Below are 19,519 nucleotides of genomic sequence, written 5' to 3'. Positions count from 1 at the left end.
GGTGTATATATCTTACCGTAGCTTGCTACCTATCTTATCGCTCAATCGAGCTAGGATCAGAAGAAAACAAGCTTCATCATGAGAATCATCATATAGTGCGTATCTGCCACATCCCCACTCATCTCGTGCTTTAACTTTCGATCTTTGCAGCATCACTATAGCACACTGGCTGAAAGGGCCCATTTTCGCGATCCTTTAAGAGTCCACGGGATTAGAGCTGGTACTGCAAACGCCATCGATTGTAAGTGAATCTGGTATATGTGCCTTTGAAAGAAAACTAAGAATTATTTAGCAAAGGCCTCGGAAGCTGCACGTACGCAAGCATTGGGCCACCAAAACGCCGATACTTTTTTTTTAGTACCAGTCAACTTTAAAACAGCTTGATATAGGTGCCTGTTTCTGGAACGAAGAGGCAGACTATGAAACGCATGCTATGGAACAATGGCTCATCACTGCGATACTAACTCTCCTTGCAAGATGGATGCTGCTGCCGTTGCTGAGATAGAGACTTATTCTGAGATGCTTGAAATCTACTAGAAAATTGATGAGCTTACCAGAAGGATTACTGGTCGACCTCATGAGAATTCACTTCTGGCCGCTGAACGAGCTTTATGGTACAATAAAGCAGCCAAACAGCGCCGTGCAAAGAAGCAAGATTTTATCAAGACCTGGTGGACGACATGACCTACACTTTCTGCAGACCTACACTGTTTCAAGACCAAGGCAAACCTATTAATGCTACTCAAACCATTTGTTATATTGCGAGAGAGCCTAATCTATCACTAGCCAGTATCATAAAAAATAGAGCGTTATTCTCTAATAGGGTTTTTTCATGCACATTCCACGGCTTGGTAAATAAAGATTCTCATACTACCAACACCTGGAGATTTGATAAGAAAATCATGCTACTTTATTAGCTAGAGTGACTTCAAGGGCGGCTACTTACCTTTGGAAGGCTCTCAGCTAATAATCACGAGGAACTTCTCAAGAAGTCGTTGCAATATCACTGACTTCATTTAGTTTCTCTAGGTGGATTGTCCCTGGTTTTTGGCAACTTATCCCTGGCTCCTTTAGGCTAACTAGTAATGCCCCTAGAGCGCGAACGTCGTCCAATTTATTGCCCTTATTTTGCTTCAGGATGCACTCACCCACGTTGGCTGGATAGTCCTCAGTTAGTAGAGTCCAGACTAATATGCTAAATAAAGACCCATTGCTTACCATACCTAGCTTAATACGGCATGAGCTATACGACAGCAGGATATTTTGGGACACCACTTTGCCGTATATAATATCAAGTTCATCGTGTATGTAATTGAGGCCGTTCAGCACCTACATATAGGCGCTCCATTAGCTATAAGCTCATATAGTAGTGAAAGAACACACCTCCTTAGCTATAGTAGCCATATCAATTTCCATGAGCTCTCCTCGACAGGTAGCTTGCACCTTTTCTAATGAACTTTTAAGCGACTCGTAGACAATATAAGTTAATGAAATATTAGTAAAAACATCCAAGATTTTTACCATGTTATCATGGGCCACCTTTCAGATCTTTTGGAGCTGACTATCACTGGCTCGCTCATTTATTTTTTCCACAACAACAATGTTATGAGCCAGCGAATGATCGTGCGCAATAATAGCCACTCCTCCTTGGTCAGATTCTCAAAAAAAAATAGTACTTCTGCCAGATACTTTCCACGTCTGGTTCTCTCCAACTCGACACTCTTACCAGGAATCGTTTCTGCTTTGGACGGTGTTGAGAACCTCGTAAAAGTTGCTTTAGCGAATCATTCACTACTGCAGATCGAGGGCTTCCAGGAGTAGGACAGGTAGCCGAGCCTTCCTGCAACGCGTTTGACTCTGGTTCTTCTTCGATTATATTCTCGCTACTATACGGAGAAAGGCCTCCATGTAGCGCCGCGCGGATTCGAGGTATTCTTGTTTTGCGCTTTGGGTTCGATGCCAATGACCAGACCAATCGCTGATCCGGAGTATGCATTTCGACATGAGTCGAACGAGGCGCGGAAATAAGAATGTTGGAGAAATTCCGTGAAAAAGGCTAGTTCTCCCTTCGGTACGCTCCAGAAATAGCAGGCCCATCCATCGGTTGAGGGGGCAATCTATGGAGCAGGAGAACGCCCGGTGACCCAACATGCTCTGGTCTCCATAATATAATCTAATTCTCTAAATACCTGCACCGGACTCTGCCTAAATCTGCCTGTGTCAAAGTCCCTTTCCTACCATCGATAACCATGACAACAATCTTCAAGAATGGCCGCATCTTTGCGCCATCTCATCCTTCTGGCCCCAGTGGCACTGATTTGCCGATTGCATGATAATCAAGGATGACCAAATATCATAAGTCGGATCGCTCTAAAACACCAGCATTCCCAGCGATGCGACAGTTATTGACCTTGAAGATCGCGTTGTGCTTTCAGGCTTTATTGATGCCCACGTACATATTCTGCAGTTCGGGCATTCCCTTTGGAAGGTCAATCTCATCTATTGTACTTCCCTCCAAGAAATCGCGACACCTTCTCCTCATATGCAAAGGCAAACCCATCGGTCCCTCGCATTTTCTGTCGAGGGTGGATCCAGTCTTCTACAATAGGCATCGCGCTCGCTAGTATGCTGGACGATCTCGACCCGCGGCCGATCTTTATTGAGTCCTTCGATCTTCATTCCATGTGGTGCAATTCCGCTGCCTTGGAAGAGATGGGGGCCTCACACCGCGCCAGATCTCCCTGGCGGGAAGATCCACCGTGACGAGAATGGCCGACCGTCGGGCCTCCTGGATGAATCTGCATTGATAAACTTGGATTGGCCGTATATGGAGAGCACATATTCGACAGAGGATAAACTCACAGCCCTGGACCTTGCGATCTCCACGTATAGCGCAGCTGGCTATACCGGCGTGGTGGACATGGCTATGGACGAAGCAACATGGGAGATTTTGAACACATATCGCAAAGATAAGGGGTTTCCCTTTCATATTGCTGCTCATTGGCTAGTCCCTTTCTCGAATGATCAGCACGCGAACCTTGCGTACGTTGATCGTGCAATCGAGCTCCGACAACGCACACTGGGCAACCCTAGGTTTTGTATCCTCGGAATTAAACTAATCTGCGATGGCGTCGTCGATGGATGCACCGCCGCGCTGTTCCAACCGTATCCCGGGAAGTCGGACGCAGAGGACACAATCTGGCCTACAGAAGCGCTGAAAGATGTCGTCCAGCGAGCCGATGCAGCCGAGCTCCAATGCGCCATCCATGCCATCGGCGACAAGACATAGTCAATCTTATACTAGCCTAAATCGGCCAGGGCGCTTGATCGAATCCACCTTCCAACTTTCGAATGCCTCTCGAGATTGGATTGCAGGCCTAGATCGCGAAAAGAGATATTTGTCTAGATAAAACGTACGATTCATGTAGAAGAGTCCAATACCGGTTATGGCAGCACTGCCAAGTGGTTTTGAGAGCGATTCCCGCGCGTATTATAAATGATCAATACTCCTACAAATAGACCAAGGGGTTGTGTAGCTGGGTGAATGTTGGGAGTAGGCCCCTTTAACGGCTTGATTCATTCTCTTGGGATCATGTTCCCTCCACTCCTGAGGTTCGAATAATCAGCACGGCCCATACCCAAATGCCTTCTATCATGGTGGGCGAAGAACAACCCCATGCATGATGTTTGGTGTTGCAGGATTTTAGCCCATGAGGCTTGAGTAAGATTGAGCTAATTATGATTGGGTTCTCACTCCCAAGTGGGACTGTATTTGAAGTCGCAGCTGCATCCTCTCACACCTGCTTTGCTGTTATAAACTCCGATGGCTGACGCGAGAAAGAAAAGAAGAATATGCTCTGACAGCGTCCTAGTCTCTGCTATGTTTCTCGCCGATATTTCAGCATCTTGTTCGGGGTCATACTGACGTCGATACTATGGATATTAAAGTCGAAGCCCCCAACCCCGAGGTGGCTAATGCCACTGGCGGGGAAGGGAAGGACGTCACAGCGATAGGGGTTCATGAGGATAAATCCCACTTCAAAGCGCCGGATGTCGAAGAGATCCAAGCTGGTGTCCGTGAGGTCGAGGCCATTGCCACTGTCTGGACCAAAAGTACCCGAATTATCGTCTATGTTCTCATTTGGATTGTGTACTTCACAGTGTTAATGCAGCAAAACGCTTCGGGATCACTGACCCCTTATGTTACCTCTGCCTTCTTACTCCATTCCCTCACACCTACCGTCACAATTCTGAGCAGCGTTATCGGCGGAGTCTGCAACTTGACTATCGCAAAGATCCTCGACATCTTCGGAAGGCCCCAGGGGTACCTGTTCTGTCTTGTCATAACGAGTATCGGTCTCATCATGATGGCGGCAACCAACAGCGTGGAAATGTACGCCGCCGCGCAGGTATTCTGGACCGTCGGCAATAACGCCCTTCTTTATACCGTCGGCATCTTCGTTGCGGACACAACAGCGCTGCATAACCGTGCTCTCATGTCAGGATTGGCATCGTCGCCTTCTATTGCGACAATATGGCTTGGAGGCCCGATAGCAGAGGGATTCCTTGACGGCCCTGGCTGGAAGTGGTGCTATGGGTTCTTTTGCATCGCTGTCATAGTCTTATGCCTGCCATTTGGCGGCGTCCTATTCTGGAACTCCCTGAAGGCTAAAAAAGATGGCGTATTTGTTGTCGAGAAGAGCTCTAGGACAATCCTACAGTCAATTATCTATTATGGCCACCAATTCGACGCTGTTGGCCTCTTACTGATCACAGCTGGCCTCGCCCTCGTCCTCTTACCATTTAACCTTTATGCCTACCAGGCTGACGGGTGGCGATCACCGCTTATTATTTGTTTGCTGGTCTTCGGAATGCTTCTAGTCATCCTGTTCGCGATATGGGAGAGGTTCTTTGCACAAATTACCTTTATGCCCTTCTCACTGCTACTCGACCGGAACATGATTGGTGGGTGCATACTCGGGGCCGTCCTCTTTATTAGTTATTATTGCTGGTTTTCCATGTTTACCTCCTACCTCCAAGTCGTCAATGATCTCAGTGTCACAAAGGCCAGCTACGTGGCCAACGCCTATAACGTCGGGAGCGGTATAGCTGCCATCGCTACGGGAGTCGTCATTCGCTACACGGGCAATTACAAATACATCACTCTCTACGTCGCAATCCCCGTCTATATTCTCTTCATGGGCCTGTTGATCTACTTCCGCAACCCAGCCCACGACGTCGGCTACATGGTCATGTGTCTCGTTTTCCTCTCGCTGTCGGGCGGTGTCCACATGAGCACGCCACAGATCGCCGCCATGTCTTCGGCGGGCCACCAGCACATCGCCGTCATCGTCGCGGTCGTCTCCATGTTCTCCAGCATTGGCGGTGCCATTGGTGCCACCGTCTCCGGCGTCATCTGGCAGAATATCTTTCCCGCCAAGCTCGCAGAGTACCTTCCCGCCGAGGAGCAGGCCAATTTCCTCATGATATATGGCAGCATAGATGTGCAGAGAAGCTACCCAGTTGGCAGTCCGACGCGCATCGCCATCCAGAATGCTTACGCGGATGCGCAAAAGATGATGCTGACAGCTGGTACCGCCATCTGGGTGCTTGGGATCGTGGGCGTCGCCATGTGGAGAAATACCGACCTTCGGACACTGACGCAGGTCAAGGGCAATGTCATTTGATTTTCTCTGAAAGTGGTATGTGGCTGCAGTCATTTTTTTTCGCGCAGTACAGCATTGAAGCAGGCCCAGAAAGACCCTAGACCCCCGGACCTGTACGCCCTACTGGGTAGTGACCGTTTCAACAAACACTGGACGCTCAACGCGCAATCTAATATCTCTCTCCTCTTGATTCGCGCTAAATATAGACATAACAGCCACCTAAATCTGTAGACTACTACCTGTCTCCTGAGACTATTAGACTGTCGTACAAGCATCTTGCTGGACGCCAACTCCGTGCGTATCCCGAGCATCCACAGGCGCCGCTGACCCAGTGGATGGATGCTCTGCGGTGCATAAAGCAATTCAACCAACAGTTTACGATTTGCATTAGCGAAGCCCGCCCCTTTAGCGAGGAACGTAATTATGGGCATCGAAAAATGGCGCCGGCACTTGTAGACGTGCAGAAGAACGCCCGGCCTTGAGCTATATTTTCGACGAGGACCGCAGGGTTCTGCTGCTTTTTCTATATGGTTTCTCTGTTGGCGAGTACAGCCGCCCCATGGTGACTTGCGTACGGAGAGATGATAAAGTGTTGAACACAAAACTTCTTCCGACCCAATCTGGCAAGCAAAATGAATGAAGTTTGGCATATGCTGCCTATTGAAACATTCGAAGCGTCTATAAGAAGATACAAGGTCCCAAGCAAAGTGTAAATTGTACTGATAGGAGTGGACAATCAAGTCTAGACCCCGGCGCATTGCTACATCCGAGACAAAGGTTTTGTACGTAGGAGCGCCGCAGTTTGAGGACAATAGGAGCAAATCTGCTCAATTACCTGCTTGGTCATTTTCTAATAAGGCGATGGTATTTGCTGGCGAGGATTTAAATGAATGAATACGAGAAGAGCCAAGCTTGCAATGCTTGGAACTGTCCGCAAGGTGGAAGAATAGCCGAATACTGGAGCCCAGCACCAGCACCAGTCGCGGAGAGCCGTGGCAAGATATCCAGTCCTTTCTTCCAAACGCATATATAACCAGAAGACAACACTGCTATTGAACTGGGTTTCCCTCGAATCGACCACGGAATTTTGCATCAAAATGGCAACCCTCAAGCATCTCTTGCTCCTCGTATCCGTGCTCGCTGTCGCACAACCCTCGAAAGCCTTCTTCACCCTGAAGCCCAGACACGAGGGCCATGACCATGACAGCTTCTCCTCTTCGGACGACCAGGGCGTGGGCCACAACCACAGCATGTCCCACGGGGCCTTCAACTTCACCCCCTCCGGCATCCCCTGGCCCACATGCACTCGCGATTGCTGCAACCAGTTCTTCGAGTTTTTCCAAGAGCCCGTCAACCACCCACTGTGCGTGAGCGAGGAGTTCTACGCCAATGTGACCGCGTGCATTGCAGAGTCCTGCACGCCCTATGAGCAAGGTGCGTTCGCGGTTGTCGCCGAGATCGAATGTCCCGAGGACGAAGGCTATACTGTGGAGGCTGTGGCAGCGGCGCTGGAGGAGAGCAATGGCCAGCCGCAGAGTTGCGAAGGGGTGGAGAATCGGACGATCGTTTGTGACAATGCGACTGCGACTGGAGATGGTGTGGTTGAGGCTACTCCCACGGGGATGTCGACGCATCTAGGCTTGGAGCGTGCGGCGACGGTGGTTTGGGGTGTATTTTTCTTAGGGGCATTTAGCTTGTTGCTCTGAGAATTGTCCTTGGGACGGTTTTCGGTTCGTCTCTTCCCTGTGGAAGTATGTATGTACCACAAGGCGTCTTGGGAAAAAATATGAATCGCCTTGGTAAATCTTGTATGTACATGATAGGAAGAAGAATATATGCGTAGAGGACTAACAACAGGAACCTATGTATATACGTGTGTCCAGCACAATATTAGTGCAGATATTATTCAAGGTTATGATGCACGCCCAGACACATGGTGAACTTCTATCAGCAGCGGATGCTTCATCCATGAAACAATATTGGCTGCGAAAAGCTCATTAATGGCAATATAACTTGGAAGAGTTAATCAATGGCATCACAACATTTCCTCAAGCACTTGATTGCGTCTGTCCCTAGCTCCTTGACAGGATTGAATCATGATTATATTGTGCACGAAACAGCGCAGTCAGAACACGCGAGTGGCGGAAAATGCGGTTGTTGTTCGACAGTTGCGGATGGCTGGGTCAGGGCATTGTCATCACACGGTGCTAGCACAATCCACAGGTGAGATGACCCGATTACAGCCGGCTCGCCAAAGTCAAAGAGGTGGATGAATGGTTCGTATTGACCGGAAAGAGAATCCGCACTTCAGGACCGATATCATGATCGAAATATCAAAGAACCCCCCCCCTCCTCTAAAACGCAACCTGTGCCGCATGGGGCTATTCACACCCAAACTATGTGGCTAGTGTCGCCGCTGAAGGGCGTACATGCCTCGAAATCTAGCGCGATGGCGAGGTTAAAGTCGACAAAACCAGATGACAGCTCCTGGTTTGGGAAAGTCATATCCTGAGCCAAGAATGGAGCTACTGCTGGATCCTGCGGCGGTTGAGACCACATAGCATCAATCTGCGGAGGGAGAATACCGGCGTAGCAATTACGTGGCACTTCGCCCATTTGGTATGCGCGTTGTAAGGTGTACCAATGCTGCATCAACGAATGCGTGTCAAATAAATCATCAACGGTGTTCCAAACTTCCGACGTCATGGCAATGAAGTCTCCAGGCCCCGGAACGTCTAGCATCGATGGCGCAGTCTCGGGGACCAGGGGCGGTAGCTGTGCGCCTAGGATTAAGTGCGGTGGAACAGCCCGTGCGAGTATTGGAGTAGATTGGTTTAGACCGGCAGTAGGGCAGGCAGCCGGGGGTGTGGCGGCTAGGGTGGAACTGGCAATGGGGCTGTCACCTGTGCCGGAGACATGCTCTTCGGGTCGGATTGCGGCATCGTACAATGGACGACACAGAGCTTGTGAGTCTGGGAACTTGTTAGAGGTCCATTTGAGGGGATCACTTGTCCGAGAAGCGTAGAAATATTGCTGCGCACCAGATGATAACCTTCTCATAACGGCATAAGACCTGCGACAGCTGCAGTTCTGTGATGGATCGTGAGGGCATTTCTTTAGAGGCCGACCGGTCTTGGGCACTCTAACCATCAACCGGTCAAAGTGTTTGCATTTCGAGGACCGGTGGCCACGCAGGCATGGCTCGCTAAATATCATGCGTCAGCTCACGTTGGCGCGGAGAGGAGGTCGGTGTGTATCTACCAGGACCACTTATTCCCTTGCTCGTCCAACGGCATCTTGCTGCACCTGGGGTGACTAAAACTGGCTCCGATCTAGTCTGCAGCGGCCCGGTTGAGGAATGCAGTGAAGCATCTGGGTTTGCGAAAGGGAGCAGGATACCAGGGCCTTGATGCACGATACACCCAGCCTTGTCAATAGCTCAGTCTCCGGTAACATTAATGATGGTCCTTCATACGAGTCATTCTTCAGGCGTGCTCAAGTTTGCCTCAGATACATCACAGAGGGGGGGCTCGCCGCACCGGTGCGCGCCAGGGCGTCCCCAGCATGGGGGTAAAATTCCGCCACCAACCAAAGAAAAAGTATCAAAACAAACTTTTCTCACCTCAGCGGGGGCTACAAGTCCGGAAATAACTGCCAGTTTCAGACGAGGCCGAGCTTTCCTCCAGATTACAGGCAAAGGATGCGTTCCCCCACCAAGTGCGAAGGACTCGAATCGTTTCTTTGGCGGCTTGCCAAGGTTGCGGTGGGAATGCACTAGACCCTATGGGAAGAAATATGCTCAATCCCGCGCAGTCTACACTAGAATAATGCTAGCTCATGGTAGGCAAGGCATGCTCTGCCCTCTGTGGTTTCGCACCGTCATTTTTTTATTATGAATTCTCATTACTTTAGCATCGACCCGAGTGGCCAGGACAGAATGATACGCTCGACTTTCGTTCTGTGTCCTCTCTAACAGTTTACCTGTCCTCGTTTCGGCAACCCCTTCTTGGAAACCCATTCGCCTTCGGCGTGCACTGACAAGCGGTCCCCGGCTCACGCACGGTTAACCCCGCCGGCAGCTCCCCACTCACCCATCGGCCCTTTTGGGGATATCAAGGGCTCGGAGTGGAAGATAAATGGGAAGAGAAAGGATACATCCTTCCTGAGCATCATTGCTCAGCCGCCGGCGAAACAATAATGCCTTTTTTGTCCCTAAATCCAAACCGCACTCAGGGAAATAGCCCCGATTACAGACAGCAGTTTGGTCCATTTAAGGATAAATTGTTCATCGGACAACCTCCCCAGACGTCATAAACTAGCCGTCAGAAAACATTTATTGTGTATTTGTTAAAGGCCCCTAGGAGTGCTGATGATGCTGGGGTTACCTCATTTTCCCCCAAAATGGATCTTGCCTTGTCCCAACAACGCCAAAGACAAACGCTTTTACGTTGCTTCTTTCCTAAGTACTTTAGCGCGACTGGAAACCTAGCACAGATCCTTCATCTTTCACTGTCGCTGTATGCTTTGCTGTCCACTCCGCGGGGTCCAAAAGCTTGCTTGGGTCCCCACGATCGTCGAAGATACCACCCGCGAGGAATGCCGGAGTAGTAGTCTAATGTGTGTGGGAACGACTTCAACGAGCGGTTAGCTTAAATCTAGGGACCCTGACCAGGCCTGCGGGGCGGTGCCTGATTCCCGCGAGTTCCATCTTCCGAGTTCTCATTTGTCAATACGTGCATGGAGTCATAAGGTCCGTTCAATCTTGAATACCCCAGTAGGGGCAATTTACAATCAACGCGGGTCAAGTGCAGGCATAGTTGTCGTTGGAGAATTTCGATTGCAGTTTGATAGCGGGAACCGCTTGATGGGGTTCTCAAGCGCGCCGACTACTCTGCATCCGATGTCTACATTTGCGAGGAAGTACCATCCCCGTAAATAGGATACCATTTACTCAATGTAGCAGAATTCCGAAACCATGGAAAATCATCTAATCATGACATGCTCCGTCGTTCAATGATGAGCGGCGCATATACCGGCCCAGGGCCAACTCTCCAATAATAATGTCTCCGAGGACAGCAATAAACACCCCAGTGTTGAGGGCCATTACAGCCAGCAATTTGAATAGGAGCTGTTAGCGACACTTGTCGGTAACCTCTAAGGTTAATAGGAAGAAACCGCAGTATATACCCAGCAAGCGCCCTTAAGCCCTCTATAAATGTTGCTCCACCGTCATGCGGCAAATTCCAGGGTCCACTAGGTGTCCAGATTGGGAAGACTGAGCACAGCTTACCCCATGTCCGACTCCATATCGGCGACCGTTTCGTCGCAGTATCGTCATCGAGGCTCTCTTCAAGATCCCCAGAGGGGCAATTTGTCACGGGCGTAGGTAGTATTGTTTTCAACTAGCTGTCCTGTATAAACGAGTATCACAAGCTTAGAGAAAGAAACAAAAGACAGAAGCGCAGATATCTTCCTCCTCCCTTTATCAACCATTCTGACTTCCCGGACCTGTATGCCGACGGATCCCTTTCCCGAAGTTATGAGGACGGATCTCCTTTCCTAAGCTTCGAGGCCGCAATTCCGAGGCCGTATACTGATGTTGCAGAAACCTTATTTAGAACTGGGTTGAGGGCATGGCCGACAACCAAAATCCAGGCCATAGCCTGTGACACAATTCGGACAGGGTCTCTCGCTTTTGGTTATCCGCGCCTCGACGCCACTCCCCGATTCGACCTTGGCGTATATGGGATATGTGACGGCTCGTGTCTTTGATATTCGAGGACGCCTACGACGAAGCAGCGGGAGGGTGCCGATTAGCACTGTTGTTGTGACGTGCTCCTCAAACCGGGAGTGCGCGTCCTCGAATTGAAATCGGAGAGCGTTAAGGAAACTATTGAAAAACGCGAGGAGGAAGAGGACGACGAGTGTGATGCTATAGGTTACTAACCCCGTTGTCGTCCAGCCGGAGACAAGGAGGGTCACTGTTGTGGTTCCTTAAAGACAGCCGGCATTGACATTGGCATTGCTATGTGCTCGGAATTGGTGCTGGCAGCATGCTGGTGGTGATCGCTATTGGTGTTCATGTCCGCGTCCTTGAAGCAGCTTATACAATAGCTGATAGCAAGCAATATGCGTGTCAACGTGTGCAAGTTCAACTCGGTTCGCCATGTTAAATTTCAATATAAGAGAGAGTTGGAGACTCGTGCGGTAAGGAGCAAGTAATGTAAGGTGGTCAACTCCTTGTAAGAAATCTGCTCAAACATGCACGGCTCAAGTATGTCTGAGGAGCTGTCACCACTTTCATACCGTCTCTTCTGCTAGAGTTGCCATGAGAATGAATTTGCCTCCTTGCGCGCCAGGTATACATGTATTGTTTATGAGCGCAAATTAACTCGTGTTCCTGCAAGGGGGATGCAGAGATCTGGAGGTTGTTGTTGTAGAGGTTCTTTCCCATAATGGCCAGCGCCTGTATAAATTATATTGTCTGCTACCAAGAAGGCATGATCAGAGAAAATACTTGTAAGTCCATCTCTCTATAGCCTCCCTTGGTCTTTTTATTACTCCTGATAGAGATACTTTTTACTGGCAAACTTTATAATTTCTTAATCAATATACCTCTTTCTATTCAGACTCTCTCTTTGATACTGATAATATACTACTAGATAGTCTTCCAGAGATATCAGAGCTCCCAAGCAGCCAGCCAAGTCTCTATAAGGCAAATCCCAGCTTCCTTCCTCCACCACCTTTACCAGCCTGCACCCCAGAAGATCTAGTATGTATTGGGCCTCCACTCCAGCAAGTATAGGTTTTATATGACATACACCCTGATATGAGGACTCCCAGAAGCAATTTGTTGAGTAGTGGCTTATAACTAGATATAGCAAGCAATGTAAAGGGCTGTCACAGGCTATGGCCTGGGTCTTGGTTATCGGCAATGCCCTCAACCAAAAGCTTAAACAAAGTTACATCTATCTGAACCATGGTTCAGAAAAGTCAAAAGTGTTGACGTATGTCCAGAAAAGTTGATAAAAGGGAGGAGAGGGTGTTCATGTTTCTGTCTTTTATTTGTTTCTCTAAGCTTGTGATATTCGTGAATACAGGACAGCTAGTTGAAAACAATACTTCCTACGCCCGTTACATTGGCAGTCAATTATATATTAGGATAGTAAGAAAAAAGCTATAGTCTGGCAAGGATTTGAGCAAGTTGCACATGAGCAAAGTGGGCAACCAAAGGTTATATATAAGGAGTATAAAGCAATACTTGTATATCTAGCTACAAAGCATGCTGGAACATCCTCTCTCTAATATTATTTTGCCAAAGGAGGTTGTCAGGTATAGAAGGTAGGAAGGGAGTTGATCAGATACTACAAGAAATAGTATGTTCTTAATAGAAGGAAATTGTAACGGGCGTAGGTAGTATTGTTTTCAACTAGCTGTCCTGTATAAACCAGTATCACAAGCTTAGAGAAAGAAACAAGAGATAGAAGCGCAGATATCTTCCTCCTCCCTCTATCAACCTTTCCCAATCGTACGTCAAGACTTCCGACTTCCCGGACTTGCATGCCGACGGATCTCTTTTCCTACGAGGCCGCAATTCCGAGGCTGTACACTGATGTTGCAGAGACCTTATTTAGAACCAGGTTGAGGGCATGGCCGACAATCAAGATCCAGGCCATAGCCTGTGACAACGAGGAGATTTCGGCAGCTCTGATTTCTGTACACGTTGTAATAATCGCTTTCACAACGAATGCATAGTGGAATGGAGTTATCACTCGGATAATTACCCCCATCATATCCTACATGGTATGCGCTGTTCATTTCTCCCATTGCACTGATGATACTGATTCTATGTAGTTGATGCTCAGGCTGGTTTTTATCGACTGCGCCTTCCAGGAATCACGTTCTGACTGCACTTTATGGAGATGGCATTGCCTTCAATCAACTTAGAGCAGCCCAACGTGCCCGTTGGTTTCGAGACTTCAGAGAATGTGTACAGCGGGGAGAGGACATTTTCTATGACAGGATGTCACAAGAGGTAGCGCAAGCAGAGGCAGCAGAAAGAGCTATCTGGTATCCCATGGTATATACATCTGAAATATGCGGTGTGTGTCACGAGATGCTTAGAGGATCAACTTATACTTGTCGGGAATGTAATGGGCATATGCATACGAAATGTCTTACTGCACACCACGTGTTGCAATTTGACGGAGAAGTACCTTTAACATGTCCTATCTGTTCCCGACACAATTGCCGGGAATATACCCACACGCTATCACATCCACCAAGACCACAGCCTGCTACACGGGAAAGACAGTCTACAGATAATGTGCTTGAAACATGCCTAATATGCCATGACATGATAGGTAATATGACCGTATATTGCAGGCATTGTATACATCGTCTTCATCACAGATGCTTGGCTGACTATACGATAATACAATCAGAACCTAGGTGGCCCCCACCATGCCCAGTTTGGTAAGGCTTGTTAGTTTTGACACTGATCAGCAGTGGCTGAGTTATAACCAGTCAATCTGACAAGGGGTATATCCCAAGGTCGCATGTCCTGAGGAGCATTGTACGTGATCACAACTCACAAGATTCCGGGAGGCGGGATCCTGATCAAACTATCTATATTAACGAGGGGGGTAACCTACTGGGAACCCGAACAATTCCCGTAAGGAGGCGCGGACCCTAGAGAGTCATAGCCGAAGCCAAACTCTTGCCTCTCAGCATGATTTAACAGGAAGCCAAACTGATTCAAGAAGGCAAGACAAGGTTATAACTCAAGAAGCCAGGCGTAACCTACCGGAAAGGCAGATAGTTCCATGGAGGAGACAAGTGATTTCAGTCACTCCTCGGGAGCCGCAACCACGAACTCTTGAAGGCTACACGGTTTTCAGCAAGCCAGCGCCAATTAGAAAGGATAATAGTACCTGGTAGGAGACAAGCAATTTCTATCCGGCCCCGGCAGTCATATCCACGGCCTGCTGGCAGCTATCGACGGTTGGCATACACCAACACAGTCACGATGCAGATGGTAATATCAAGGAACCAAGGCAGCGGTCCTATGAGCCTTCTGAATTATTATAAGTTCCAAAGATTTAGTTCAGGTCAGCGCCATAATAACCATGACTAGAGGTTGATTTCTTATGAATATTTTAGAGGGCCAGCGTCCTCAACAGCAGCTCCCTAATAGCGGCGGAATAAACCCATTCTTTTTGCCTCGACCCCCGGCCCTAGGTACAGCGCCTTGTAAACCACCGTGTCTACCCCAGAGGAGTTCGTGGCAAGCCTATGGAACGCTTAAATCTTTAGTATGCTGATTCTTCCGTCTGTTCAGTTCATCTTCATTTTGAGGCACTGTAGAGGAATAACAGTATAAATTATTCATAAAAATCAAGATACAAACTGTCTTGGCCATCACCAACGTCTTCAACCTCACCGTCATCAATCATGGGTCCAATAATCGCTTCTTTCCACTGTGAGGCTTGAAGCAATGCGCTACCGCGGCCACAAGTCCGAGTTCCCTGGCCCAACGACGAGGCTACCAGGTTCTGCAGCTCGCTAAATACCGTCTGGACCTTCTTCCCCAGCCCACTGACCCGATCCGCGCGCCTGTCACCCTGCGCAAGTGATCAGACTCCTGGACTGCGGCGCCGGCGGCATGTCTTAGATGAGCAGGGCTCTGGACGAGTTCCCGGGAGTGCGCATTGCGGTGGTCGACTCGGTGTGCGCGTGGATGTATCCGACGGATATCACTGTGCACCTGAGCTCGAGGGCGACTGGCCGTTGACACCGCGCCAGTCGTTTCACTATATCCGGGGTTTTGCGCTCGGCGGCATGATTGCGGACTATGAGGGACTGTATCGGGATGCGTATCAGCATCTTGTGCCGGGCGGCTGGTTCAAGGTGCGCGATAATAATTTGCAGTTTTTCCTGGACTTGCCGAGTCCGGAGAAGAGGAGAAGCTGGTTACCTTGATCAGCAAAGTTAAGGAGGAAATCACCAATTCCAAGCTCAATGATCTACGGCTGTATTCGAGCTTTCACCTGGTCATCGGTAGGAAGTCCGAGGATGCGTCTAGGAAACCATAGTTAATATAGGCCAGCATAATGCGTAGAAATAATATCCGTCGATGGACGGATTATCGAAGAGACGTAGGGCTGCAGTGTTTGTATTCATTAGTTTTAGCTTATCCATCTCTGATATCAGTCTCTATATTGCGCACCTGCCTTCTTAACGCAAACAGAGTTCTTCGGGGACTTAGCTCAAGACCTTTATAGTACAAGAATGCTTCTTTCGATTCAAGCACCTCGTCATGAAAACGTCGCGCATTCCTTCGTGAACGGGCCCTGACATACTAGGTAGCAAACCAAGAATGTTTCAGTTATCTATAAAGAAGTGCATAGAGCTGGATCGTATTTGAAGCTGAATTCATTCTCGTCAGATTAAATAGATATTTTTGACAACTCCTGACCTATTAACGCACTGAAATGTCCAATAGTGCCAAAATTAGCAACCCTCCTGCTCAGGTACTTATTCAAACTAACAATACGTGGCGTTCGCAACAGGGGCTCTGATAACACCTGCATCGAGCAGGCGTTCAAAAGACCAGTAATCGCGCTGCGTCCCCTGTCCATCCACAACAGCACTAGAGTTGTGCTTAATATTCCAAAACGCGCCGCCGCTCACGTACTTGGCCCAGGCATAGCGCTGCGTCTCAAAGAGCTCTTGACGTCTCTCAAAGGCATTGCTGTAGAGCGTTTGGAGCGCCCACTCACCCACGAAGACGGGGAATTTGCCATCGCCGGGGAGAATCGACGCCTGCCCGCAGATGGCCCCGCTCGCCCATTGCGAGTACACGCCCGAGGCGGCAAAGTAATATACGTGCTGGTCGATGACGAGATTCGTCCCGGCAGGGAAGTAAGGAGACCAGTGCTCCTCAGAGAGGAAGCAGTCCTGCAGCATGAGGGGGATGCGCTTGTCGACAGCAGCAATGCGAGCGAGGACTCCCTGTGTGTATTTGACAATCCACGCGGTGCCGTTTGCTGTCAACGTATTGGGAGAAGCGAACTGTGTCGGGTTGTCGGAGGCTTCGTTGAGAGAGGATATGGTGAAGGCCCAGGGGTATCCGGTTTGCACGAAGAAAGAGAGGATCTCTTCGACTGCTTGATATGAGTAAGCGAGGTTTGTGCTGTTAAAGAACCAGCCATCATTGCCGACCTTCTCGCCAATGTCGAGGTTGTTCACGCCGCCTGGGAGGGAGTGCAGGCCGACGATGATGCGCATGTTGTAGCGCTCGATCGCGTAGACAGCAATCTTGCGCAGGTACTCTCTTTGATTCCCGCTGTAGAGCTGCGAGCCAGGGACCTTAATCCAGGCAGCGTAGGTGGTGGGGATGCGGAGGGTGTTGACGCCGACGGCAGCGAGACGGTCGATGTCCGCTGTGGTGACGAAGTTTGCATATCGCTCTTCGAGGACAGGCCCGCATTCTGAGCCCAGGGTCTCACAGAAGGTCCATTCATCTTCGGCGTCTGGAGCGTATTGGTTCCACCAGTACTGGTTGAAGACCTTTTCTTGCTCGAGCCAACCGCCGAGGTTGACGCCGTTGGCTTTGAAGGTGGTCCAGTCAGTGAAGTCGCCGAACTTGTGCGACGGTTTGGGTGTGGATGAAGGGGTGACCGCGGTGTATGTGACTGCTGTGCTTGTGCCGGAGGCGTACAGCGTGCTGGTCACAGGACGGCCGGAAGTGTAAGTGGGCTTGATGGTGTAGAGATCAGTATTGACCCCGGTACCGACAGCGGAGCCACCGGCGACGGGGCCGTCGGTGCTGGTACCGGATGCGCCGGAAGCAGTACTGGTCGAAGGGTTGACAGAAGTTATAGACCGTGTGTTGACCTCCGTTTGGGCGCCACCCTTGTGGGTGGTTTCCGCGCCGGCGGTGGTAGACTGAGCCTGAGTATGGGCAGGAAGCCCCGTGGTGCCGGTGATTGTAGCGGTAGAAATGGTCTTGGTGACGGTGGATGTGGTAGTGGCGTAAACAGTGGTATACAAACGAGTGGGGGCATTGGTACATTCAATAAGGATAGTCTTGTCAACCGTAACGACGGCGTTGTTCTGCAGCTCGACGTCAACGATGATGGGATGCTCAATGATATTGAGCGAGAGGTGCAGGACCTCGCCTGTCCAGAGCTCATTGGCGCATGTCCTTATAGACTCGGCGCGACGCGGGATAGCGCCAGCGGCCGCGAGGCCGACAGAGGCTGCCGCTATAACAGGGGCCAAATTGAGACGCATGGCAAGCGGTAAACGAACGACTGGGGTCAGGGATGATGAACGAAAGACCGACGGAACTTCCCAGTGCTTGTGGACATTGGCTTTGATTTATAGGACGTCGCCCCGCCACAAGTTGACGCAAGAAAACCCTGTCTGCGCACACCCGGCCCAGCTGGGAAGGTGCCAGTCCACCGGAGAGCTCTCCATTCCGAGGGGTTGAAGACCGGGAGTCGATATCGGGCCAGACGCTGCAGGTTTTACTCGGCAACCAGGCCCTGTTTTGGGCCGGGCGAGCCCGGATGGCATCTAGTGAAGCCGATGGATCGGATGGATGACGCCTGAGTCAGGTACAAACCAGTGACGAGCCAGGATCGCGATCTCCAGACTCATCCGCAGGACGATATGCTAACCCTATCAAGCGAGTTGTCCGATCGCCACGTGGTCCAAGAGTGGTTCCTGAACCTTGGAACTGGCAAGTTGCGAGGGGGCTTGTTTACTAGTTTAGTTGTCAATAGTCTTGCATAGAAGCCCACGCCTCAGCTAGAGCGACAAGGTTTGATGGCAGGCATATCTCGAGAAGGCGAGATATCTTTTGGATAGAAGGGCACTCTACCCCAGACAGACATGAAACTCACGAACCTCAAGGGGACATTATCCCTGGAGAAAAATGTGTTAACATTGTAAGAAAAAGTCTCTCTTTGCGGCTGCCAGGGACAAGAGTTGTGGCCGGCCAAGTGGGCCCCTCGTCATAGCGGACCAGATAGTGACTGTTGCTAGCCAGCAGAGTTATCGGCTTTTCCGAGGTGTCGATAGCCCTAAAGATCCTTGTACCAAGAGCCTCCCACTGAATGTTCGATGTGCTGGACTAGAGTACTAATCTGCATCATCTGATCTCATTCAGCAATCAGCACCCACTGAATCGCCTATCTTTTCCCCACCATACAACCACGGGAATCCGGAAGCCATACGTCCGGGCGCCGGGACTACTTCGGGAGAGAGTTTTCTAGGTCGAGTGCATCATTGGGGTTGAAGAAAATTTGCAAATAGTGCAAAATTTCGTACTCTCTACGAAATATGTGCTATCTGACTTGCGAGAGGCCAAGTGGACCGGGACCACCCTGAGGCCCCATAAGTCCGTTTCCTATAAGTCCCATCCCCTAGGAAAACGCTGTATTGACACTTCATATTAGGTGACTGGGCATGATGCGCCATGGCAGTAATCCACTGTTTAGATGACTAGGGCCGCGAATAGAAGGAGTATCTAATGGTACTTATTTGTGCCTCTAAGATGACTGTCAGCGTCAATGGTTGGTTTGTCCTCTTGAGTAGGAAACGAGGTAAGTTGCGTCTCACCGTCTGTTCTACAGCAATAGATGCAACTATGAAGCCAGAGCGATATGTTGCCCTTGTACTGATGATGACTGCCTTAGAAGACTAGCACTAACAAGAAGTGTAATTCACTCTTGTTCATCTATATTATAGTTCCTTTTTTTCATTAGTTCAGATATCTCATGGTGTGGAAGTAAGGTGTCCAACATGGCTCAGGCTACAGGCAATCCCCAGCGTCCCCATCTCAT

The 19,519-nt window shown here is 49.6% G+C and overlaps 4 protein-coding genes across 4 annotated transcripts; 3 read left to right on the top strand and 1 right to left on the bottom strand.

Moving 5' to 3' along the window:
- Positions 1-2,827: 2,827 nt before the first annotated feature.
- Positions 2,828-3,289, top strand: BDW70DRAFT_164500 (uncharacterized protein; the record flags this gene model as incomplete). The annotated part of the gene is made up of 1 exon (XM_073741483.1): positions 2,828-3,289. One exon carries the CDS (start codon positions 2,828-2,830, stop codon positions 3,287-3,289), a length of 462 nt encoding a protein of 153 aa, XP_073591253.1.
- A 646-nt stretch (positions 3,290-3,935) lies between these two features.
- On the top strand, positions 3,936-5,687 carry BDW70DRAFT_166125 (major facilitator superfamily domain-containing protein; the record flags this gene model as incomplete). Its single annotated transcript, XM_073741912.1, has 1 exon — positions 3,936-5,687. The coding sequence occupies one exon, from the start codon at positions 3,936-3,938 to the stop codon at positions 5,685-5,687; it is 1,752 nt and encodes a 583-aa protein (XP_073591252.1).
- Positions 5,688-6,676: 989 nt separating this feature from the next.
- Positions 6,677-7,819, top strand: BDW70DRAFT_144895 (uncharacterized protein). Its single transcript, XM_073738336.1, has one exon. The coding sequence runs from the start codon at positions 6,764-6,766 to the stop codon at positions 7,370-7,372; it is 609 nt and encodes a 202-aa protein (XP_073591251.1). The 5' UTR covers positions 6,677-6,763; the 3' UTR covers positions 7,373-7,819.
- Positions 7,820-16,211: 8,392 nt separating this feature from the next.
- On the bottom strand, positions 16,212-18,015 carry BDW70DRAFT_166123 (glycoside hydrolase superfamily; the record flags this gene model as incomplete). Its single annotated transcript, XM_073741911.1, has 3 exons — positions 17,525-18,015; positions 17,221-17,278; positions 16,212-17,013 (listed from the first exon to the last, which is right to left on the bottom strand). Exons 1-3 carry the CDS (start codon positions 17,961-17,963, stop codon positions 16,212-16,214), a joined length of 1,299 nt encoding a protein of 432 aa, XP_073591250.1. The 5' UTR covers positions 17,964-18,015.
- Between the last annotated feature and the right edge of the window lie 1,504 nt (positions 18,016-19,519).

This window comes from Aspergillus foveolatus, assembly GCF_047715535.1.
Source record: "Aspergillus foveolatus strain CBS 279.81 unplaced genomic scaffold BDW70scaffold_112, whole genome shotgun sequence".
Lineage (NCBI taxonomy): Eukaryota > Fungi > Ascomycota > Eurotiomycetes > Eurotiales > Aspergillaceae > Aspergillus > Aspergillus foveolatus.
Note: the sequence above shows the minus strand (reverse complement) of the source record. Positions and strands in the feature narration are given on the sequence as shown.

Excerpts from the sequence above, each read along its gene's own strand:
- BDW70DRAFT_144895 (XM_073738336.1), top strand. The coding sequence starts at position 6,764 with ATGGCAACCCTCAAGCATCTCTTGCTCCTCGTATCCGTGCTCGCTGTC.